This window comes from Cryptotermes secundus, unplaced genomic scaffold, assembly GCF_002891405.2.
Source record: "Cryptotermes secundus unplaced genomic scaffold, Csec_1.0 scaffold209, whole genome shotgun sequence".
NCBI lineage: Eukaryota > Metazoa > Arthropoda > Insecta > Blattodea > Kalotermitidae > Cryptotermes > Cryptotermes secundus.
This window is the reverse complement of record NW_019727789.1, coordinates 2,297,597-2,324,067: the sequence shown is the minus strand read 5'-3', so window position 1 is coordinate 2,324,067 and position 26,471 is coordinate 2,297,597. Positions and strand designations below refer to the sequence as shown.

General features: G+C 40.5%; 1 protein-coding gene across 3 annotated transcripts in view; it reads left to right on the top strand.

Annotated features, from left to right (window-relative positions):
* The window catches only part of LOC111864960, a 239,888-nt gene that overhangs the window by 16,631 nt on the left and 196,786 nt on the right, over nt 1-26,471 (top strand). For 2 of the 3 annotated variants that reach the window (XM_023852608.2, XM_023852605.2), the window contains exons 1-2: nt 19,225-19,351; nt 25,553-25,695. In XM_023852608.2, coding sequence (XP_023708376.1) covers nt 25,646-25,695 — 50 coding nt within the window. In that variant the 5' untranslated portion in view covers nt 19,225-19,351; nt 25,553-25,645. Of the gene's footprint in view, nt 1-19,224; nt 19,352-25,552; nt 25,696-26,471 lie in introns of those variants that run through there. The other variant, XM_033751637.1, reaches the window with a different exon arrangement.

The following is a 26,471-nucleotide window of genomic DNA, read 5'->3' as shown; positions in this document are numbered from 1 at the left end:
GCAACGGATCCCCACGGCCGTTAATCTCCGTTTTCTAGACCGGAGTCGCTATTTCCTTGAAATAGTTCCTCAGTTATCCTCACGAGGCTGAATGGATCCCGTTCCAGACCAACTACTTCTCAGAAAATCTGGTAACGCCGGGAATCGAACCCAGGACCTCTGCCTATTTATTCTTACTGACCCAAAAGTAAGGCCTATAAGGTAAATAAATAAATAAATAAACAGAGAGATAAACAAACTAACCAGTTTTGTGGAATATAATATTCTCAAATTATTTAACATATTCGCGTGTTATTCCCCCCTCCCAAGAATGCATTAATAAGAAGCAACATCCATCTGTACTTAAACAGTCCTTCTTGGGAAACCTGTAATCTGAAGGAAGGACAATTGAAGTAGGAGGAAATACGAATTTGTTATAGGGGAAATATATTTAGAACATTCCAGCATTGTTATTTTCAGACGAGTTGCCTTCTCTTCTTTCAAATTAATGGTTTACAGAAAGCGATAGACCGTGTAGAGAGTACCGTACTAGTATTGAAAACCCTTTGAAGACTGAATTTCTCCTAACTAATATATAAAAATTCAGTTCGTACCTCGCAGGAAATACATAACAACTCCACTTCAAAGACAATCCGTTTGATGCCTCTTATGGAAACAGCCGCTGTTTATTGAGAGAACCAAACAAAACACAAACTCACTCTGTGAACAGAATGATATGTTAAAGCAGGTGGTACATATAGTAACCACTGGGCTTTAAATGGTTAAGAAAGGAGGCAATTTGAAGAAAAACCAAAGACGGACTGTGAACGATCAAAAGACTAAAACAAAATCTCAAGACAACAGCAAAAGGGAAGCAGACTTTAGCAAGAACACCTGATATACTCGTAAGGGTGACGATATTAGGATATGCACTGTATATGAGATGCTAAGTGAATCTAGAAAGATATATGGCCCTAGATGGAAGGATATGCACTGTATATGAGATGCTAAGTGAATCTAGAAAGATATATGGCCCTAGATGGAAGGATATGCACTGTATATGAGATGCTAAGTGAATCTAGAAAGATATATGGCCCTAGATGGAAGGATATGCACTGTATATGAGATGCTAAGTGAATCTAGAAAGATATATGGCCCTAGATGGAAGGATATGCACTGTATATGAGATGCTAAGTGAATCTAGAAAGATATATGGCCCTAGATGGAAGGATATGCACTGTATATGAGATGCTAAGTGAATCTAGAAAGATATATGGCCCTAGATGGAAGGATATGCACTGTATATGAGATGCTAAGTGAATCTAGAAAGATATATGGCCCTAGATGGAAGGATATGCACTGTATATGAGATGCTAAGTGAATCTAGAAAGATATATGGCCCTAGATGGAAGGATATGCACTGTATATGAGATGCTAAGTGAATCTAGAAAGATATATGGCCCTAGATGGAAGGATATGCACTGTATATGAGATGCTAAGTGAATCTAGAAAGATATATGGCCTAGATGGAAGGATATGCACTGTATATGACATGCTAAGTGAATCTAGAAAGATATAAGGCCCTAGATGGAAGGATATGCACTGTATATGAGATGCTAAGTGAATCTAGAAAGATATATGCCCTAGATGGAAGGATATGCACTGTATATGACATGCTAAGTGAATCTAGGAAGATATATGGCCTAGATGGAAAATGGAAGTAAATTGATAAAATTCACAGTAGGTTTTATAAACTAATATTTATATTAAACGACGCAACTGAACTGGAATTAGGGCGTGACAATAGGAGTGGAAAAGTTCTGACCGCAATTGCGAAATACTGGTTACGTTTCTTACGCGTGAACTCCCTGGAAATAGTCAGAACGTGATATGAATGGCAGGCAAATAACCTGAAGGCAGAAGGCTGGGCAAGGAAATTAGAGGAAGAATTGGAAAATATAGGCTTAGCATATGTTTAGCAGAGCCAGGTGGAGAATAACTCAAATGAGACATGTAAAATAAACAATAGAACAGTGTAATGATATATAGAAAGAAAGAAAGAAAGAAAGAACGTATTTTCGAACATGGGCGAAAAGATTTCCTTGGCATTTTACTACTGGGAAGTGAAACACGGGTAGGGTAAAGAGAGCCACATCTGGAATGCACAAGGAAGGAAAGAATGGGATTAATATGGCTGGAAGCAGGGATCTGGGAACTAAGAGGCATCAGCAGGGATCTGAGAGCGGAAGGTGCCCCCAATTTCTGGCGGAGGGGGTTCATACTGCTAGTGTTCCCTGAAACGAAGAAGTGGAGAGAACTTGTATGCAGCAAACGGTTGAATAAAGGTGGGGACACGGGATGCAGGAAAATAAATCCCTGCACAAATGTAACTGAGGTATAAGCCCCCGTGGAAATTGTTTATTTAAAAATTATATATAAATGGGAGACCAAAATGAAAGGAACCCCCCATTGACCTTAGCTGGAAGCTAAAATATAAAATGAGAAAATGGATTGAGAGCAGAAATATTATTGGTACATTAGTGGTAGTATCAGTAGTAATAGTAATAGTAGTTGTACTGTTTTAAGCAATGTAAATAGTTTCTATGTATCATTTGTATGTACTTATTGTTTGCTTGTATGTAGTGTAGTTTGTATGTTCGTATGCATTGAGTCTGTGGACGCAGTTCTAGGTTTGTAATGAAACTCGAACCGATAAATCAAACTGCATTTAGGAGTTGATCGTGGAAGAGTTTTCTCTTCGCCGCTACGTCCAGGTTTCCTATGCCTACCAAACTTTCTATCATTTCTAGGTAGTAAAATTGGACGGAATGTTAAGCTGTTATTTCCGCCTCTTTATAAGGTACAGAGCGTATGGAGCCTCATCTCCACGAGCATATACGTACACCGTTGTGGTGTTTAGGAGTAGGGTTGCAAAAACCCACCGTAATCTGGAGGCCCTTGGTTCAGTTCTTAGCCTTGAGACCAGTTGATTAATTTCGCATTAGTAGGTAATGTTACTTTAATACAGGCTACGACCCATTCCTTCTACATTATTTTTTCTAATCCGTCATCATACAGCCGTTACATAAACCGTGCAGTTGATGAAGCTTTGTTAAATACACTAAACCTCGAAGGTAAAGTTGGCTTAGTGTACAGCTTGATGCATAAACCAGTTTCAGAACCACTGTTACTTGGGTTTCCCCAGCGGACTCATTCAGCACATGTCGGATTGCCCTAAAAGAAGATACAACAGGCTTATTCTTTAAACCACTCATGAAAGCAAGACAGGGATTCTTGTTTGAGGTACGCAGTGCGCTTTGCTAGTTGACAGACGGACAGACATAAAGGTTAAAAACATTTTGAAAAGATTGAGAAAAGCTATCTCAAAGAGCTTTGTATTATTACCTACGGAGAAAAGGGTGTACTGGGAGACCAGTTGAAAGACGGAATATCAACTTGAAGTAGCCCAATCCGCCTTTAAAATATAATAGGCTAATAGGCTTTAAGCAACTCTACGAATTCTTCGCGTTTTATGGAACCGAAAGGTTCACAAAGAACCCTCGCCTCTGGTCCTTATCCTGAGCTAGATTAATCCATGACAGGTTTGAGAATCTCACGGAGACATCAAGACAATAGTTGTCTCGATGTGACGTTGTTAGAGAGATACTATCGTTTCAGAGATCTTCTCTGCCTCCATCTCATACCCAGAAGGTAACAGTAGAAGGTGAAACTGAGTTAATGAATTCATTAACATAGGAATTACATTATCACAATTGTAACAGAAGCGACAATGATTAAGCAACACATAAAGATCAACCATTGCACTGACTTCCTTAATTGTTGAATATGATGTCAGTAGATTTTCTTGAACTGCTTAAAGGATATAATTTAGCAACATTACGCAACATTCGATTGTCTTCCATTTCTTTTTATGATTCCCATGTTCATTGTCTGTACCAGTGATGTGCTGTGGAGGGACAGAAATTCCAGTTGGATATTTCTCAAAGAATCTGAATGGATGTGTGGTGCACAGTTGTCGAGAATCTGCAAATATTATTGTTATTTGAACTGCAAATGGGGTCTTACCTGGTGGAAATGGTACTACAATAAGACATAACACGCGAATAACACACATCACACAAAATAACACGCCACGCTCGAACAAAATACAGCACACAAAATTACACAAACAATAAAGGACACACTACCCTAGGGTTCCCAGATATCCCGGTTTCCCCGGATTCTTCCGTGTTCTCACCCAAATTTTGTTCCTCCGTTTATTGTTTACCCGGAGTGGATAATTCTCCGTTTTTTTTATTTAAGTCCATCGCGAATTATATTTCATGGATTAAATATTATCATAAAATTTCTGTAATCCTTGGAAAATGGCATTGTTATAGTTTCTTTCGTTATGTTGCATTTCTTGAATGTTGGCAACACTTGAGGTTGTAAACCAAAGCAGAGGTTGTTGGTGATAGTCTATTTTTAATCCGTTCAATCTTCGCAAGAAAGTCGGTGTCAAGTTAGCAAAAATGTTTGAGGGCTAGGTAATATTTTGTGCATTCTATAAATATGTAATAGGACTACGTAATATTTGTTTTGTTCTATAAATGTGTAGTAGGCCTATGTAATACAGATGTGTAGTAGCATTTTGTAAGTTATGTAGTATGTTGATTATGTATATTTTATAGCCTATTAGTTGTGAAAAATGTCGTTATAAACAAGCAACGAGACATCACTCCTTTTTTTATTTTACAAAAATCTGGCAACCCTACACTACACAAAGTGAATATAATGCAAATACATTTACAACTACAACAAATACAATTACAATTACAATTAAATAAATTAATATTAATAAAAAATAAGTATAATGTAACATGGATAGCCAGAGTGTTTCTAGGCAACGACCTGTAAACAACCTTCAGTGTTGCGATGACTGCGTTTGTGAATCTACTGTGGAGGGTGCCGAGAATTTTATTCACCTAAAGATTCAGATCCATACTGAAAATTCAACTCTCGCTGACAAAATTGCCTTACTTGAACAAATTAAAAAAAAACACCTAACACCAGTCATCATCAACTGGCCGAGATAACGGGAGTCCTGAAATCTGCAACAGCAAGTGAAACTGCGAGATGAGTGGACATCACACCAAGGACAACAGGAAATCCCCCTCCCCAATAAAAAAACGGAAGCTTCAGGGTAAGGATCCAGGCGCTGAAGATGCCCTCAGTGAGTGGTTCTCTATCGCAACTGGGCGAGGTGTACGTGTCAGAGGTGCAATGGTGAACAGCTAAAATGCTGGGTCATAAATATTTGAAAGCACCATATGGTTCGCTGTCTCGATGCAGATGCAGATTTGGGATAAAGTTCATGAAGACACACGGCAAGAAGAACAGTACTGAACAATGGAAATCCACAAAGCTATCAAACGTGTGCAGATGACACCTACAGTGCCAGTGAAACAGATTTACTTTGTCCCTAAGCTACAAACATGCAGCTCTAGCTGGTTCGAAGAAGACAGTTATTAGTATTATTTTATTATCACTAGTGGGGTGGGACTAAGTCCCTTGTACTGGGCCACTTCTGGTCTATTGTACCAGCCCCAGATGATAGGTGAGGGTGATTGTGAAGCAATTGGTGGAATGAAGATTTGCAGGGGAAACCGAAGTACTCGGAGAAAACCTGCCCCAGCGCCACTTTGTCCACCACAAATCCCACTTGACCAGACCCGGGATCGAACCCGGGCCGCCGCTTGAGCTATCGCGCTGCCCTCAGAAAGCAGTTGGTCGCGTAAGTGTTCTGTGCTGTTCAAACATGTGAGGAACTGATAAACAGAACGTGTCGGTTATTACGTAAAGGGCTAAGCCACTGTGCTTTAAGGGGACTAGAATGGACCGTTTATCTGTTCTCTACTGTAGTAACAAGAATGCGTGGATGACATCTGAAATATATAAGAAATGGCTAATGAATTGAGATGGGGAATTTCAACGGAAATAGAATAAAGCATACACGGGAGAACGGGCTTGGAAGGCTATAGGTGATAGACGCTATCTGAGCAGGTCGATCATGAGAGGAAAATTAGGAGCAGAAAGCAAAAGACAGATATCGGAAAATAATGTTTTGTAAAGAGGACCGTCCAGCTCTGGAACCAATTACCTGCAGATGCTTTAGGGACTCTCTCCTGTAAACCAAGCAGTTTTAGGAAAAGGGTTAGGAAAGTTATAAATAAGGAGAAGTGAACGTATGGGGACTATAATTAGAATTTGTAAAAATACCAGTTCTAAAACATCTTCAGAATTTTACATTAAAGAGCGTTAATGGTGTTACCAAACCCGGATTGTGGAACGCTTCCCTGTTGTGTGGAGTGTTCTTGTAGTAGGCATTTAAAGACAAAGAATTCGTTGCGTCTTCAAATAGCATAATTTTTACAGGCTGTATTGCGAGGACATGCATGCGGAGCTTCTCCCTCCCTGAAAAGTGGGTTCTCCTTCTGGAGACCATGCCGAAAGGACACCGCATGTAGACGAGATACATTAACACGTCTCATAAGTTCTTGTTACATGCAGAAAAGGTAACCGTCGACGTTAGGTCTGACGGTATGCAACATTGCTCTTCATTCTTTAGAGTAAACATCTGTTAGTCAATAAGGAACTTGTTCACAACATTCTTTAGTGCCATTAAACGGATGGTAATGTTCGATGAAATAGGCCTTGACCGTGTCCTACAGTTTTTTTGTTCATCCTATACGCCAGTACAATCTGTCTTCTCCGCTCGACACTGAACAAACGTTGCATTTAAATAGCCTTCCTGAACGTTTCAAGAATTTGATGAGTAGTGTATTCTGGAATGAGACGCCGTGTAGATTGATAGAAGTTTGGTGAGGTTACAGAGGAACATGCTACCTTGATCTTCAGGCTATCAGTCAATAGAAGTCATCAGAACATAATCATCTTCAGAGTCAGCCCCGTGAGAACTTCAAATCTCACTTTCAGGAACTTCGTCAAGTATTACTCTCGGGTCCTTTGTCTTGTGTTGATTCGGAATTGCTTCTGAAGTGCTGATTTCCATAGATGTATCGTATAGTTCCTTAAAAGGGGGGGGGGGTTCCTCTGTGTTAATATCTGATATATCATCTCGTCATCATGGGAAAACAACCCGTTTTGAGCCATAGCCTTGCGTAGAAGATTCTGCTAGATTTGTTTGTTCCCAGCTGCAGACGATCCGGTTTTCATTTCTTTGGATTTCCCAACAATGATTTTTTTAGCAGAACAAGGTCAGTGCTTATCAGTATTTGAAAATAAAATATCCTCGTTAAAAACGTTTTTGAAGTGCCCAAGTATATAAGACTTACAGACACATTTCTCACATCCAGGTAACGTGAGCTCTTCCGCACAAACAACTGCACATTTTTACTTTCCTCTATAGAATTTTCTTACACCGATAGCAGTTAAAAAATTATTTTCTGAAACCCAAACACAAATCTACACATTGTAGTTGTGTTTACATGCCCAGAGACTTATCTCCCCTACCCCACCACGGGTTGAGAAATACTGGATTACGGGCTTGAAGATTGGTCTTTGCCAAAAATAGAATAAAAAAGGTTTAATCTCATGGACTGTTTTTGTTCCGTACACGGGGATATACACAGATGGTATTGCGGCCAAAAACGCAAAAAAGAAAATACAGTAGAACTTGGTTATAACGTCATCAAAGGGACCTAAAAATAGTGTCGTTATAAACGAATGTCGTTGTAACCGAAATGGGCACTTCCACAGTAGCCTTATGTTAGTCACGTAAAAATCTACCAAAAACCGAGTTAAAATGTTGCATTTTTTAAGTGAAATACGTAGTTAAGTACAGACTAACGTAACATTAACGTGGAATTGCCCAAATGTGAAATATCAAAGACATATTACAGCGCTTTTCACTGACAATACACACCGCACTAATACTAAAACACACAATATTTCACGAATCACTTTAACTTTCTCTTCAATGCTTAAAACTTTCCTTTTCATTGCCATGTTTTCGCTACTGCACTTCTCTGGGTTTAGGCAGGAACACTATAGGGTAAGTAGACAATGTGAGGTCCTGTTAGACGAGATTCTAGGAAAGGAATGCAGTTAACAACCTGCCGCGTCCTCTTGCACTATTCACGCAGTCCCACCCCACACCCTTGTTTTCGCATAAAACCCACGCTCCTCTTGCAGCCCGCGGTCGTATTCTTCCAGGACAGTCACGTCAGCAAGTAGAGAAAGTGAGGGTGGGCAGACACATCGAACTTTCCCACGATATCAGAGAAATTCAGGAATGAAAATGACGTTACATACGAGGTTGATGCATTTGTGCATGTCGTACTAAGCAAGGTATAAAAACAGTTGCTTTATGAGGAATTAGTTCGTACCATTGAATATTTGACGCAATAGACAAGGTGTCGCAGAAACCGATGTTGCTATAACCAAGTTTTACTGTATATATATATATATATATATATATAGTCATCAGAGATCAGGTAAAAATTGTCATAGAAACTTTGATGACGCGGGAATTTCTAAACGCTGATTCGAATCTTGGGTGTAATTTTATAAAAAACTAATATTTTCTTCCTTCCGGAACGCGACTTGGTCCTCGATATGCTGTCCTTGTAAGTGCATTGTGGCTGGTAAATAATGCTTTTGGCTGAGAGTACTGAAATTATTTTGTTGTTTTGAAACTGCAACATGAATGTATTAGGTCTCTTCCAACAGATGGCAGAATGATCTGCAACTTCAGCACCATCTAGTGACAAATTATTGTACTGTTTGGTGATGTACACTAAATAGTAAAATGTGTAATTATTTATTTCTTCTGGCCCCATTCTCTTTCGATATACAATACTATACAAGTAAGTTACTGTTCTAACTGCTTGAAGGACAATGGCTACTCTTCTCTCCATCTGCTTCATCATTAAAAAAACGCCCAACTTTTTTTTACTCAGAAAAAAAGCATCTTCCATTGTACAGCTCCACATGGAAGTTGATTGGGTAGGACGCCACTTTTATATTCGGAAGGTTTTGGGTTTAAATCTCGTTCTGGCGGTTGGATATTCTGACTGAGGTTTCACATGGTTTCTTTCAATGCCTCCAGATAGATACTGGGATAATACCTTAAAGTGGGATCGTTTAAGGCTTAAACGATCCCACGTCCACTTACTTCCACTTAATTTCTGATTCATCATTAACTGATAAACGAAACATTCGAATCCATACAGTCTGATCTACTGGAATAATCATTATATCAATAGAAATAAATAAATATATAAATAAAGTCCATACATTCTTAACCTTGGCTGCAGATGGAGGTGATTGTTTGTAATCAGGATCAGCGTGTTACAGCCCACAGAATTCGCCATAAAATGATTTATATGCAGATTACTTGTCTTTTGGGACGTAACATCAAGTAGTCTGGTAGATATATCACCAACATTTTGAAGTTACCTGCTCCTCCATCTCCAGGGTAGAAGATTCTTTAAGCCTGAAGATTGAGGCAGTATATCCCTCTGAAACACTGGTAATGATCGACCAGAGTGCATGGTGTCACATTTCAGGAGACGTTATTCTTAATAGTGACTGCTATGGGATCCTCAGTTGTGAGAAAACATTTTTTAAACGACTCCATCTCTGCCATCTGTATTTCAGTTTATGGTTTTAGGGCATGGAAGTAACCTTTATTTGGGTATTAAGAACTAAAATATGAAATTACAATATTTGTTTCACATCTTATATCTATGTTAATATTCATCACATAATCAGACAGTTATTTTTGTGTTAAGGTCACCGAATTGAGGTGCCAGATAAAGAACATGGCAACAAGTCAGCTTTGAATGCCCTTAGTATGTTAACCCCACACAAAGTACATGAATTTGTGCTGTTTGCTTCAGGAGAACACATGCACCAGATTATTCGTATATGAAAGGGAAAGAATGGCATCCAAATAAGTTCACTCTCAGCAATATGCCAGCAACTGATCTCAGCACGGGAAGCATTTGCAAGTCATCGACTCAACAAATAAGTGCAATTAACATGGATTGAATGGAGCCAATGTGTTTCTACATTCAGAGGTTAATTAATGATGCTTCTGGTGCAGTGGTTATTTAACATAATACACTAAGCAGACTGGTGTTTTGGAAACATTCTAGACATGTGTTTGGAAGAGATTTACACTTCTACCATAAAGACAGAGAAAAGACATTTTTTGAAAATGTTGTGTACTCCCTACCAGAATACATGTCATCACATTCCCTACTCTTCTGCTGTGAAGATGGAGGCAGCATGTTCCTTTGAAATGTTGGCAACAATTTATCAGATTATCCAGCATCACATCTCGTAGGGCAGTAAGCTGTACTGTCATCATTCTGAGAACCTCTAATCTAGCATGAATGTTTCATGGTTCTGTTCTGCATCTAAAGTTGAATTTCTGGCCAATACCTTAAAATATTTTACAAATTCCTCTTGGGGTATCCCTCTCAGTTTTCATGACAATTGTTTCATCTCATTTGTCAGTATATAACCAGTGCGATAGAAACAGCATCATTGAATAGCCTAAGAGTCAATTGTGTGGCATCATATGAGATGAGTGAGTGGTTATTAGTGATAAAGTTAAAGAGATTTGGGAAGAGGAGGCTGTGATCCACTTTGAAATATTATTCCACTATTCAGCTAGATGCTCTGAGGAAAGTTAAAAACACTTGAATTAATATAGGAGTAATCAAGATTCAAATGAGGTATCTTCCAAATTGAGACATGTCATTACTAGAGCTGATTTGCTCTGTACAATTTCTTGTAAATGTATTATTCCTTCGTATAAATGTGGTGTAATATTGAACTCATTATTGAAATATACACAATAAATACATACACTCTTACCATTTTCAGTCTCTTATTCATGTACTGATTTCTCCACTGCCAGCCCTATCTTTCGATCCATCATCTTGTTCATGTGCTCTGAGGGGTTCAGCTGAGTTGCAGGCTTACAGCAGCCTCCCTTGCCACCAGAACTGGTCCAATCCAATCCTAAAGACCCTGCTATTCCTCCCCCACTCACTTCAGATCCTGACAACAATCACAATCTTCCACCATTTACCAGGAGTCTCATTAATAAGATCTAAAACTTTGTGATGATGGTATATCAATTCAATTATTTTGTTTCTGCACACCATCAAACACTGTTTTTTTTTTTATTTAAAACAAACGACTTTTGAAGACAGCATTCTGTCTCTGTCATCAGGTAGAAGCCTACTCAGGTGGACCCAATTGATAGAGTTAGTCCCTATCTCCGAACACAAGCACTGGAACCAAGCACAGTATAAACCAGCTGTGAGATTTAAAACAAACATTAAAAACATTAAAACCTCCACATACTTGAAACCTAACATCCACATCCATGAGCTATTTCATAGCTGTTGTTGTTAAAATCAGAGTACTGTGAGAATAGAAGTCACCACTAGAGACAAATTCTCTGTACATTACCAACATAAAACACATCTTTCACACATGATCTACAATGGATGGAGATGTAGTTTTCTGAATTCTGTTGATTTACTGGGGGTCCAGATGGGAGTAATGTCCAGGCTGGGTTGATTGACAAAATGATGTACCAGAGACATGTTGGCAGATTCCTTGTATTTCTTGTATGTGGTGTTCATCTCAATCTGCAAGTCACTGGTTTCTTTCCAACATATTTTGTGGACTTCTTCATGTTCATGTTGGGATAATTTTGATTTTTCCTGCCGAACTTCGGTCAATTATATTTGTGCTCCTTAATGCATGCATCTAAACATCTTCTTGTTTCACCAATGTAACATCTGCCACATCACTTGGGATATTGTACGCATACTGACTCGTCTGATCAGCATTTCTAACCAGTCAAGATTTCATCAATTAACCACGGAGTGTATGTTTAGTTTTGAAAATGCTCCTGGCATTGAATCAATTTCCAATGCTTCTGAATTTCTCGGACATACCCCTAACATATGAGATAATGACTTTGCCCTGGTATATTGTATCATAAGTAGGACGATTGCTTCTTGATGGCTTCAATATGGAGTCAACAAATTCTTGTGGGTATTCATTAGGCATCAGATCGTGTCCTATTTCCTTAATTTCCTTGTTGAATTCATTCTGACCCTTACATATTACCTTAGCTCGAGTGATCTAAATATGAGTGACTCCCCTTTTCAAGTAACATGGGTGGTTGGACTTGAAGTGAAGATACTAGAAGGTATGAGTAGGTTTCTAGTACTCTTTCATGGCCAATTTAGGACCTTCCTTCATGACCAGGATGTCAAAGAGTGGAAGAGTATCATTAGCTTCAACTTGCATTGTGAATTTGATGGTAAGTCTAAGGCTGTTGAGGTGGTGAAGAGATTACTGCAAGCTTGTTGGTCCATGTGGTGAAATCACTGAAGTGTTTTTGACATATCTGAGCCATTTAACGGGTATGTGGTTTACTTATCCAGTGATATTTCCTCAAAGTGTTCCATACATATATTACTGACCACTGGAGATAATGAGTTTTCCACTGCAATACCCTCTTTTTGCTTATAGAAAATATTCTGAAACCGGGAGCATGTGGTTTTAAACAGATGTCCGATAATTCGATTATATCTTCAACTTGTAAAGCTGAGCATTCTGGGAAAGAAGACTGTTCTGAGACTATGTCTTATGATGTGTAAGACTTCTTCCACTTGTATGCTGGTGAATAGACTGACAACATCAGTACTTACAAGGCAGTCTTCATTTTGAAGGATGGTAGCCTGTATTAATTTTATGAATTGAGCTGAATACTTCATGAAGACGTCTGTATTGCCAACTAGAGGGCTCAGGATCTTACAGAGAAATCCGCTAGGGCATAACGGGAAGAGTAAATAGAGCTAACTATTGGTCTAAGGGGGATGTCAGGTTTGTGTATCCTTGGAAGTCCATAGAGGTGAGGTGGTTTACTGTGGGCAGGAATCAGTTTATGTTTCCAGGCAGCAGGAAGGACAGTTTTATGCTTGGTAAGAAGTTTCTGTATGTTCCTCTAAATCTGAGACGAGGAATCCTTACATAGAATTTAATTAACCCTTGATTCTAGTAGAGTGATTATCTTCTCCTTGCATATGGACTTGTTCAACACTACTGTGCAGTTTCCTTTGTCAGCTTGTAGAATTCTTATTTCTTTGTTATATTTTAGAGATTTCAACATCATAGATTCCTTCATAGTTATATCAGAAGTCAAAGGTTTTGGTGTTTTCAACATATATCATATCCTCCAACAGAACTCCATACATAAGGGGGGGGGGATATTTGGACTTTGCAGGGTCACCATTCAGACTGGCTCTGGGATCTACGCAGCCTCCTATCCAATGGGTAGTGGAGGCGATTCCCCTGGTGTAAAGCAGCCTAGGCGTGAAACTGCGACAGAGATTTGTGAAGTGTACTAACAAGTTGTATAACTGGTCAATAAATCCAATATCCAATTCAAAACCCGTTGAGAGTGACTCATACAGGTGACAGTATTATCGATACATGGTCAGTCCAGCACAACACATACAAATCACTACAGGGATGATGCAAGACATGATCAAATATATCATACAGTCTCTAGTACGACAAAAATTAATAATTGGCCACATAAGAAAAAGATTCTACTTGTCAGTAACACAATATTAAATTTACAAATGTTATAAGGGACTTGTATAATAAAATTTCATAAGGCACGATCCTCTTTATTACACCCAAGTCTTTGCTTCTAGGCACTATGGTTTCCTCCATCATATCAGTGTCATATCTCAATGATATTTTATTATTAGTTCTATTTTAAATGACTCAAGTATATAAAGAATGTAAATAATTAATTTAAAATTATGCAAAGTTTTTCTCTTAAGGCCAGATGCCCTTGAAGATAGTTATTTGAGGCCAAAACATGTTGGACTTCATTTACATAGATTCATTAACAACTGAATACGCTTGATGACAGTGTTCTGTTGTTTTCTTTATTTGTATTCGGGAGTTGCTTAGTTCGAATCCCGGCCGGGACACTGATTGTGTTCAGTGAGATTTTACGTGGATTTCCTTAGGCCCTTCAGGAAAATGCCGGATAGTAGCTCGATTACATTACGATCGTGTCCTTCCATATCCTTTCTAACTCATTATTCTTCAATCATTCTACAATTTGATGGTAATTATTCTGAGAGAATAACATCGTAAAATGAACCAAAACAGGGAAACGATCAAAGAGGACAAAAGGAGAATTGAAAGGAATGAGCAAGCGGAAAGGTAGGGAAGGGAAGGGGAAGGAAAGGGACAGTGAACGAAGAAGCAATTGAAACGTGAACACATAAGTAACTGGAAAATAGCGCTCATAGGAAAGTATGTGGGTTTAGATGGGCTATGTAACATGTGAAGCGGAGTGGGAAATCGGTGACTTGCACAGCTGTCGTAGTATTTTATGGGTAGATGCACGAGAACAAGAACAAGATCGGGAATAAGAACGAGAACTGGAACATTTGCACCACCAACAACAACAATAATATATGTCTATAAAAGTGCTCATTTTGTATTGGCCTTTTGGCTGTTTAGTTAGTACGCGAATAAATAAGAATTGAACTGAAGTGATATATTAATATTAGTTTATTTACGACTCAGCCGCATAGATCATAAGTTTAACTCTAAAATATTTATTGACTCTAAATGATGAATTTTGGAGGATTTGCGAGACAGTGGTGGTCTGTTTCATTATATTACCGTAAAATGTGTTTGAATGTTTTGTTTTTCTTTTTTTGGAAAATTATGAGAAACCAGAGAGAGGATAGCCGATTTCGGGGCCTAATATAAACTCTGGAATTTGCCGAAGAGGCAGTAAAATTCTAATGTTCCATTCACTGCATCCAGAGAAATTCGTTGTATTATATTTTCACCTGACTGGTTACCATCTCCAGCAGAGATGGGCGGCCGATATGTTCCATTCTCTTCTAATCCATAGCAACTCTCTCGGATTTTCCTCGTTGTACAGTTTGACGTTGTCATGGAGACGAAGCCAAAAGCCTCGCTACGTATAAAGATTGTGGTCTGAGATACTGCAGACGAGAATTTGCAATTGCGCAAATGGAATGAAACAAGGTTGATTATGAACATAACTGAGTTGTCAGAATATTCATTTTTCCCCAATAGACCAAAATAGGTTGATAGGCAGGAGAAAAGGGATGGAAGGCCTAAAATATGAAAGGTTTGAACATGGCCTTTTTCTATTTCTTTGGCAGTTTAAATTTAACTGAGATGGTTAATATTGTCTTCAGTTCATTGGGGTGGATATTGATTCTTAACTTATTTAACATAGTTCTTTCAATCACAGAAGTTTCATATCATGAATAGAAAGGGGGGCGGAGAAGATCGTAAAACTAAAGCTTTTGGAAAGAAGTGTGATTGAAAATTACTGGTTTCTGGTATGTGAAGCCATGTAATCTGGTTGAAAGTAGCTGACATTTCTGGGATGTGAAGCCATGTAATCTGGCTGAAAGATGCTGACGTTTAGGAGGAAACAACTTCCTCCATTTTCTTGGCAGGAAATGGAGGCATCAGGTTTTCCCACACTGCTGGCAGTTTCCTCTCAGACTACATGGAATCACATCACAGAAGAGAGCATTATTCATATTCATCGCTGTTAGAACTACAGATGTCATGAGGTGGTCCCTGAATATATATGTCCTGTTTTCCTCTACTTAACATAAAGGAACTGATCACAACAGAGAGGAAATGTCTTAATAGTATGTAAACAGAGGGATATTCGAAACTTGTTTTTGCAGCCCTGATACTGAAAAAAAAGAGAAAGAGAAATTCTGTGCCCGCAAAATGACTTAGTACTGACAGCAGAGTGCCAACACATTGTCCGTGTTTCAACGTAGTCCCTGACCCTTTCCATATATATATTTTCCACCAATATACTCAGCTTTGGAAACGTTGGGATGTCTTCTTCAGAAGCGTGTTTCTCTCACAGGCAAATGCTCTGCCCAGGATACTTCGAGTAATGTTTGTCCCGTGGAACGTTCGTCTTTGGGAACACCCAGAAGCCAGATGTGTCTAACTCAGGCCAGCATGGCGAGTTCGTTAGAACCTTAATCCCTTTTTTAGTGAAAATAAATATTTACGGCAATGACATTCCCAGACCGCCTCTGTGGTCCAATGGTCAGAGGTCCTGGCTACAGGTCCAGATGTTCCGGGTTCGATTTCCGGCGCTGAGAAGTAGTTTGTCTGGAACGGGGTCCACTCAGCCTCGTGAGGATAACTGAGGAGCTATTTCAAGGAAATAGCGGCTCCGGTCTAGAAACCCGAGATTAACGGCCTTGGGGATTCATGCGCTGACCACGCGACAACCTCTATCCGCTAAAGTTGTCACTAACTTCACCGACAAGCGGCGGTCGCTCGGTCTGTATAATTCGCTTGCGGACTACAGGTCACGGAGTTTTTTATGGCATTCCAAAGAACACAATTCCTTTACAGAGACCTCACATGTGCAACTGATGGTCTAGTGAAATTGAAACTGTAACTAGAAAAGTAGAATTAAAGCGACATTTGAGGCTCTCTGTCGTCGCTTTGCAGTAGGATAGAGTGTTATGAACATTTCAGAGGAACCTTCTGCCTACATCTTCAGGGTAAATATTAAAAGTTATTCACCACTCTTTAAATGTTCACTATATAAAATAGGTTATTAGAAGAGTAGTCTTCTGGAATGTAATGCCGTAGAGTTTAGAAAGGTTTACCGATGTTACGGAGAAACACATATTCTCCACCTTCGAGGTCGAAGAGTAAACCATGCAACCAGTTTGTTGTTTACTGTTTTGGTTTATTCTCCAACTCAGAAGATGGAGGCTGTACGCTCTTCCGAAACCTCTTTCATACCTCACGGAGTCATATTTTAGGGTTTGGGGCGTGTCTCACAAAAGTGCACAGAAACAGATGTTATACGTCTTGGAATATTGAATAATAACTTAAAGTTATCAGGGCACACAGAGATATGAATCGGTAATTATTCCATAGGCCAGCGGTCAGATTTGACTGACTGACAGCTAGAGTTGAAGGCTTGTTACGAGCAGCTAAGATGGATTTCGTAAGGTCAACTACGAGTATTGTTATAACAAGAAGAGCTAGATTAGGAAAGTGTACATTTTTTTTTTCTTGGCACTACAGCCCCAGTGGGCCTAGGCCTACCTCCATGAACCCCGTTCACTGCGGGCTTTCTAGATCTTACACATTCGGTAAGACTCCTAGAGCGGGTGATCAGCTCGTCGCAAGGCCTCTACCTGTAGATAAACACAGAAAAACGCACACAAACATCCATGCACTGAGTGGGATTCAAACCCACGATCCCGGCTTCCGAGCGAGTGAAGACAGTGCATGCCTTAGAACGCTCGGCTACCGTGACCGGCAGGAAAGTGTACATACTAAAAAATAATTAATTGTGAATGTAACTGCGATTTTTCAACTTCTTTTGCACGTTATAATTCAAATACTCTTCATGGTACGTGATGTTTACGCTGCATCCTCTGCTCTGTTTTGGAGCCGGACGAAACATGTGCATTATCATATTAATTATGAAATGAGAAGGCACGATATTTAAGTAGTAAGAATTAGGGGTAAGATTCCACTTGTGAGATCTATGTCAGAGATGGGACGGTAATATCAATTAAAGTATACTATGACATGTATGCTGAAAATTAATAATATTATTTACTAACATAATACGTCGTAAAACGGGTATAAATAAGTTGAAATGCAGGTGGCCCTCATCATGTTAAATGTCTATAAAGAGTAATTCATAATCTAAATCATCTTAAAGTATGTACAATTAAACATAGTTTTAGCGCTATCTCTGTGGCCTAGTGGTCAGCGTTGCTGGCTACCGATCCAGAGGTCCGGGTTCGATTCCCGGCGCTACCAGATTTTCTGAGAAATAGTGGGTCTGGAACGGGGTGCACTCAGCCTCGTGATGATAATTGAGGAGCTATTTCAAGGTCTAGAAAACCGAAATTAACGGCCGTGGGGATTCGTTGCGCTGACCACGCAACAACCTCTATCCGCAAAAGTTGGCACTAAACTTTCCCGACAAGCGGCGGTCGCTCGGTCGGTATAGTTCGCTTGCGGACTAAAATCACGGGCTCGTGGGTGTTACTGAACCGTGCACCGATGCTCTGCGTGGGGTCTTCTTTCTAGCTTCAGTTTTAAAGCCTTGTTTACTAATTATCCTGTGATGGGAATACTCGTATGCACCTGTAAACGGACTGAGATGATTTGGGATTAAAATACCACAACATCTGTTTAGTCTCCACCTTCAAGATATCCCTCCTTTTGTTGTGTTGACGGTCCAGTTTACACAGCTATTGAATGCACAACAGGATGTAATCCATAGCGTTAAAAAAGATATCATAAAATGTGAGACAGTGAACTTCTTTCGTGCTAGATACAAGATTTTGCCCACTGTGCCTCACCACGAAGAAGTATAGCGGTATGGAAGTAAAGCTCTGTGCCATTATAAATGTCGACGATTGATGTAGGTATAAGATTCACGCTTCGACAGCTTTGCCCTCCAGAATCATAGCTCACGGTCCACAATGCGTAGGCTGGTTGGACCTCAGAGCCGGCCTCTACGTGGTAAAATGTAAAGTTAAGCACTACGTCATGAAGGCGTATGGGGGAGTTGATGTAATAGACCCACATGTTCTTGACCGAGGCACTAGAGGCACTAGCGAGTGGTCAGCCTCACGCCCCTGCCGATTTACAACCGGGAAAAGAGCACCGGTACCCATTGGGTAGGGGCTGGTCGGGCCCCAGAGCAGGTCTGGACGGCGTGAAGAAGAGAAAATTCTTGACCTTACCGGGACTCGAACTCAGACCCCTCGGTCGCCCAGCCCGTAGCCAGTCGCCATGTCGACTGTGCTATCCCGGCTCCTGGTCTGGACGTAATGGCGAAAGAATTTTACTGCTTCCGGGAATAGAGCCACGGTCGTCTACTCATTTTACTGGCTGAGTTATGAGTCATACGTACAGAATGCATGGTAACAGTACACTACTAAAAAGTTTGTCTATCAAATGGCGGATTGAATTTCTTCGTTATTTTTGGTACTGACTGTACGAATGTAATCAAAAGTTTTTTTTTACCGCGGTGTGCGAAGTTTGATGTTGCCGAGATTTGTTGCGCATGCGCAGTGTCAGGCAGGTAGTTGCAGGAGGCAACATGTCGTCGGAAGGTGGTTGTTTGTGGTTGCAGCTTTGAGCTGTTTTCTTTTATGTTGAAAGTGAAACGTAACATGGATATGGAGTGTTATCGTATGAACATTCACAAGGAGTTCTGTGTGTAAGTTCCATTTCTTCATTACTGCAAGAAATATTTCAGTGTCTTTTAACTGCTGTTGATAGTTGAAAGGCGGTGAACTGAGGTGCACGAGAAAGACCTTGGGAGTCCGTAATGTTGTGTTAAGGCTAGATGCTCATGTGGGCTAAACCAGCTAGCTCCAACCAAGCCTTTTTTGACAGTATCATACTAAGTAGTTGCATAAATAACTTCAGAATTTTACTAAAAATTATGATGGGTGATTTACCATCCAGTTACTGATGTTGCGTAAAAAGTGTTCCGGTTGGTGCATTTGTTTTTACAGATTGGTTACATTTGTTACGGCAATATTTTAGAAATGTTAATAGAATGGGAGATGTATTCGAGTGTAATTTACTCTAGAAACAAAAGAGTTCGCATCCCTTAAACAGTCCAGTGTAAGTACACAATTTTGATTACTTGTTCCAAGTAACAGGTGTATAATTTCGAACGCCAAAAGTATCATTTCATTTTCTTACGAATTATTAAGTGAAGTGATTGTCAAGGACATGAATTATTTTTATTCATTCTACGTTCAAATAGCTCTGATATCTACCCTATTCAGCTGGTACGTAAGTTTCTTTACCTGCCCCGGGGGGGGGGGATGAGGGTGGTAAAGTGGTAGGAATGTGAAGGCAGCAGTTTTGTTAAATGCGTAGCACTGAAATGAATGGAATGTTATTGCTCGTCTATATTTCTTTATGGTTTAGTACTTGACACAAAATAAACCTTAGTTTTACTTTCACCCATTTTTCATTTATTTGTGCCTGGACAGTTAATCAGTAGAGTGGTAGCAGTTAGGTCAGGGATTGTCAGTTCTTGACCATGCGCAAATGAGTAAAGAGCCCGGAGCGTAAAGCTAACGCCTCTATACTCATTTCGCGACGTTGTGCTTAGACGCAGAAGGAATTGTACATATTTCCAAAATTGTTATATTTTACAGAGGGTGAGTACCAAACAGTTTGCCTTGTAGATGATGGTGCAGTTCGTGACTTGTATGATTTCCAAGTGTAATTACGAATCAATCTAAGAGACGAGCAGCAATGTATATTTAATATCTGGAATGCATATATTTTTTTAAAGACCGCCAATGTAGTCTAATGGTCAGAGTTCCTGGCCACAGATCCAGAGCTCCGGGTTCGATTCCCGGCGCTACCAGATTTTCTGAGAAGTAGTGGGTCTGGAACGGGGTTCACTGAGCCTCGTGAGGATAATTGAGGAGCTATTTCAAGGAAATAGCGGGTCTGGACTAGAAAACCGAAATTAGCGACCGTGGGTATATGTTGCGCTGACCATGCGACATCCTCTATCCGCTAAAGGTGACACTTCGCCAACAAGCGGCGGTCGCTCGCTCGGTGTAGTTCGCTTGCATACCAAAACCAATGAGTGTTTTTATATTTTTAAAAATGCCTTTGCGATTTCACAACTTGGTATTAGTTTATTATCATTAACTTAATATTAATAGAGCGTATCATGCCATAGCTTATGTGATTTGTTGCTGACGGAGACCTGAGTTCATACCTAGGTGATTGCAAGTGAGATTCGTGATGGACTAAGTGGAACTGGAGTAGTTTTTCCGAGATTTTTTTCGGGATTCCTCTCCTAATCATCTATTCATCAGTCACTACCCGCTGAGTTATGCTATAATCCTGACCAGATAACACATTACAGCCACAGTCCTAAGTCTGGGCCTTCATCCCTGACTCAGCATTTGGCTGGCTACTGCGTAAGGACATGTACTTACTATCCGTGTAATATTACAGGTAAAAATAGGTACAGTTTTCCCTGTGCTTAACTAATTAAGCAGTACGCCATGAGGGCGTGTGGGAGAGTGGCTGTGTAAATCCACATTTTCTTGATCTCCCCATTAGTTGGATGTGAGTGGTCAGCTTCAGGCCCCTGCCCCTTTACACCCGGTTCCCCTTGGATAGGAGGTTGGGTGGACCCCAGAGCCGGTCTGGACGATACGGAGAAGAAAAAATTATTGCCCCTACCAGGAACTCCGATCCATCGGTCGTCGAGCCCGTAGCCAGTCTCTGTACCGACTACGCTATCCGGGCTCCTATTATTGCAGGTGAAAGCCCTTTATTGTAAAGCTAACAATACAGCTGTTATTAAACTACACAGGAATATTATTTCCCGTTTTATTTAGTCAAATTTCTTACCGAAATTGCTTTCAAATAGAAATGTAGAATTTAATGAGACTTTGCGAAGTGTTCTGTTCTTCGGACGATGAATTGTTTTTGAGAAAATCGACTTGGTTCGATTTGAGTGTAACCGTTGCCGTCATCAGGTGAGAGAAGTGCCTACACAGCTGGGCCAAGTAAGTGGGATCCTAGGTCGCGCCATAGCTCAAGCGGTTAGTCGCTGGCTTCCCACCGCGGCGGTCCGGGTTCGACCCCGGTCTGGTCAAGTGGGATTTGTGGTGGACAAAGTGGCGCTGGGGCGGGTTTTCTCCGAGTACTTCGGTTTCCCCTGCCAATCTTCATTCCACCAAATTCTCCATCATAATCAACCGGGGCAGGCTACAATACGCCAATCAGTGGCCGCCGTGCCGAGTGGAACCAGTTGGACTCCCCCCCCCCCCAACAAGCGAATTAAAAAATTAATTAAAAAAGTGGGATCCTTTCCTTTCTGGCAGACACATCCAGCTTCAGAAACGCTAGAGTTTAATAAAGTGTTTATTCACTTAGGAGTCTTACGATAACATTAACAAAACCGATGATAGTATGATGGATGGCGATCATATAATTTCGACTTCACACAGCGAACGGATTATAGGATTTTGAGCCCGTCCTGTTATCTTCTGGAGCCGGTATAGCGTTAAGAAGCTCTAATCTCAATCACTGGGCAGCCTATGTCAGTAAAGCACACTTCTATATACAGTGATTAGGATTAGCTTTTTGTAACAGACGCAACCGATTATGTTTCTTCCACCCACTTACTTTAGGAAGGAAACAGATCCATTTTCCGAAATGTTGTGGTATTTAGAATACGGGACGATGGGCAAAGTCCAGAAACCCGTTAATCCCGAGTGTTATACTCAACGCATTTTCTGTAGGGAAGGAACCCCGGTACCTATTCGATATGAGATAAGATGGACTCCAAAACAGAGCTGGACATGATGGTGAAAAGAAAAATGTTTGCCTCTGATGGGAATCGAACTCCAGGCATTCAGTCCATATCCAGTCACTTGATTCTTTTTTTAATTCGCTTAGTGGGGGGTGGAGTCCAGCTGGGTCCACTCGGCACGGCGTCCACTGATTGGCCTGTTGTACCTGCCCTGGGGGATTATGATGATGGAGAATTTGATGGATTGAAGATTGGCAGGGGAAACCGAAGTACTCGGAGAAAACCCGCTCCAGCGCCGCTTTGTCCACTACAAATCCCACTTGACCAGACCCGGGATCGAACCCGGGCCGCCGCGATGCGAAGCCAGCGACTAACCGCTTGAGCTATGGCGCGGCCAGCCACTTGACTTACTAGTTTGTCATTGAATGACAGAAATATAGGAGTTAAGGACAGTGTCCAATCAGTTAAGATTAGGCAGGCTCTGTGTGCTGTATGGTGAACTGCAGTGCGTCCGTTCAACCTGAGGGCACTTTTCTGAGAATAATGGCGCCGACAGAGAGACGAATTGGAAGAATCCAGATGTCATCTCAGGTGGGGGTTAGGTACTTCATTTACGACCGTAATCACATCCTTCGTTTTATGCAGTGCCGAGCGGGCTAGCACAGCAATGCCGCGAATGGCTCATGTCTGTTGGGTAAAAGGTAAAGATATCCCGGTAACAGGCCCGTAGGGTTCTGAGACGTCGAGGCCCCCATATTTTCTCTAGACACTCGGCTCACAGATGGCGGTAAGGTCAGTCTGGCAGACTAAAACCACGGAGTTTTTTTTTAATTCTTATGTTTTCATTGAAGAGAAACCGTGTCACAGGAGGTGGGTTGTTATGCTAATGTGTATAAATGCTTTAGTAAAACCACAGGATCGTGTCCTGTTCTTGCATTCATGTCACTATTACGTAAGTGCACATTTATAATTATTCAGGGAAAATATGAGACGGCGTTTTTTGGCAGTCGAGTTCTAAATTAGTTTTCTATTTTACGTGGGCATGCTGCTTACTCTTGTTCCTCCACAGCAAAGAAAAAAAAAACGAAATCCGTGGCCTGTAGTCCGCAAGCGAACTATACCGACCGAGCGACCACCGCTTGTTGGCGAAATTAGTGCCAACTTTTGCGGATAAAGGGTGTCGCGTGGTCAGCGCAACGAATCCCCACCGCCGTTAATCTCTGTTTTCTAGACCGGAGCCATTATTTCATTGAAATACTCCTCAATTATTTTCATGAGGCAGAGTGGACCCACTACTTCTCAGAAAATCTGGTAGCGCCGGAAATCGAACCCGGGACCTCTGAATCTGTAGCCAGGAACTCTGATCACTAGACCGCAGAGACGGTCCCGTTCCCCCACTACTGGCTATATACATTTACTGGTTTGCCGAGGTATATTTCTTGCCAGAGTTATCAAGATTTTAGCAGCCACAATGGATTTCATTCCTGAAATTTGGTGTTGATATTCGTGAAAACTATTTTGTATCTCGTACTGTTCTTAGGCGGGCACAGAGTGATAACAAACATTAAAGAGATTAGGATGTTACAAGACAAAGGATAAAGTAAGACATTTGATTTTCTGATGGCAGCGAAAATTATGATTGTGGTCTTCTGGTTTATAGCTCCACGTAGTTTGTTGGGGAGTTACCAGCGTTTTGGTGGAACCTGCTGCCTCCGTCTGTAATGTGTTCCTGCCCTGAAGAAGGTGGCACGTAGTTTTAGAGTATTGTTCTCTAACTTTAAACCACTGAATAGCCACTGTTGTACCTCAGGCCTTCATGTAAAAAATAGGCCCATATTTTTTTGAAACATACTTGCAGTGATATATCTCCCGCGATGATGAGATTTCTGAAACATAAGCATACTGACAAGAATTTTACCCACGAAATTAAATAAACATTTATTTAAATGAAATGGTCCCAACTCGACTGTGTTTGAAGATCAAACGCTGAAGGGTTGTACCTACATTGCGTGTGATCGCGGAAACTTACCAGTTGCATGCTTCAGGTTATTAGATGTCATGTAAAATGAGCGGAAAAATTGTACGAAATATTTAATAAGCACCATTCATCGAGCTTTTTCGAAATGATTGGCCGCCTTTTTTGAAGTGGAGGAAAGCCCTAAAAGTTACGAGTATTCTGGATAATGGATGGATGTTCTCGCAAACCGCACATAACGAAGTCGCTTGCAGCCAATTAGACAATTCTGCTGTATAGAGTTATTTAACGACACTATTAAGGAGCCGGGATACCTCAGTCGGTATAGCGGCGGATTACGAGCTGGACGGACCGTGTTCGATTCGAGGCAGTGCAAGATTTTCTCTTCTCCATGTTATCCAGACCGGTTGTGCCCCCCCCCCCACCACCATCACAGTCTCCTATCCAATGAGTACCGGGGGGTAAAACGGTAGGGGTGTGAGGCTGACCAGTCACCTCCATCTAGTGCCGAGGTCAAGAGGTCATTGTTAACAATTCAGGTTATATGACGTCAAGGAGCAGGCTTATTAATGAATACTGATATTTAGGTACTGTCTTTGTATTTTTCTGAAGGGACTGAAGAAAACCATCGACCTTAGTCGGGTTGGAATGTGGCCCTTCCGGGATTTGAACTGAGCACCTCCCGAATGCAAGTCTGAAGCGCTGTCGCTTGAGTCAATTTGTCCTGTGGTAGGAATCAGTTTTAAAGTCAACAGACAATTTTTGGTGTAGACTCTGAATATTGGATTTAATAATAAATCGTGGGGTAGTTTTTTAGACGAATATTCAGATAGACGTACAGATGACCTTTCCATTTTGCCTTCAGTTTATGAATTTCACTGAAAGTTAGCTCTGGAGAAGTGAGTTCATAATTGTTTCTTTGTTATAGCTTTTTTGGATGCAATTTCATTACGCCCGGAGTTGTCACATGTGTGACATTATAGGTGAAGTGCCCATTTGCATTATGAAGTGTAGTAGAGCGTAGTTAGGCCACAGTAAGCACTAGTGAAAGTTTTAGGAACAAATAAAAGGCCATAGCTATGAACAGATATACAGAGATATGGGAGATAGAACTAACGAAGTGTTTTCATAACTGACAGAGTGTGACAAGACAAGAAAGAGCAAGCAAGCAGAACAATCGAATCACACAATCGGATTAAGAAGAAGAGGTATTATATAGTCACCGTGAGAAAATGGCTGCCATAACAACAGTCCGTACATCAACCCAAGATGATACACAGAGGTATGAAATTACATTTCGAATTGTTCTGGNAATTGAGGACCTATTTCAAGGAAATAGAGGCTCCGGTCTAGAAAACCGAAATTAACGGCGGTGGGGATTCGTTGCGCTGACCACGCGACACCCTCTGTCGACTAAAGTTGGCACTAACTTCGCCGACAAGCGACGATCGCTCGGTCGGTATAGTTCGTTTGAGGACTAAAACCACGGAGTTTGTTTTTTGTTATTATTATTATTACTATTATTGTTGTTGTTGTGGTGGTGGTCTGTGATTTCCAGCATAGTCTGAATTATTATTATTATTATTATTATTATTCCAAGAAGCTTTGATGGTATGTCATTATTGTATCTAAAGTCTGTTTTAGTAATGAGTAACTAATTATTTTAAGGACTGTTATAAAGTCCGTTAAATTTTAACTGGAAACTTTTGCAGTTATCAGTGTCACACCTGACCAGACAATGTTTATTTCACTGTGATTTATTCTTGTGTATTGTAGCACTAATGAACACCATATATGAAAGTGGAGAGTGGCCCAAGGACTTTACAGAAGTTACAATGATTGCCTTAAAGAAAAAGACAAAAGCTACAAAATGCAGCGACCATCGCACAATAAGTCTTATTGCACATACAGCAAAGATACTAGCAAAGATACTTAAAAGAAGAATTGAAAGGAAAATAGAGGATGTACTTGGAGAAGATCAGTTTGGATTTAGAAGAGGAAAAGGAACCAGGGATGCAATTGGGATGATGAGAATTATAGCGGAACGAACTTTGGAGA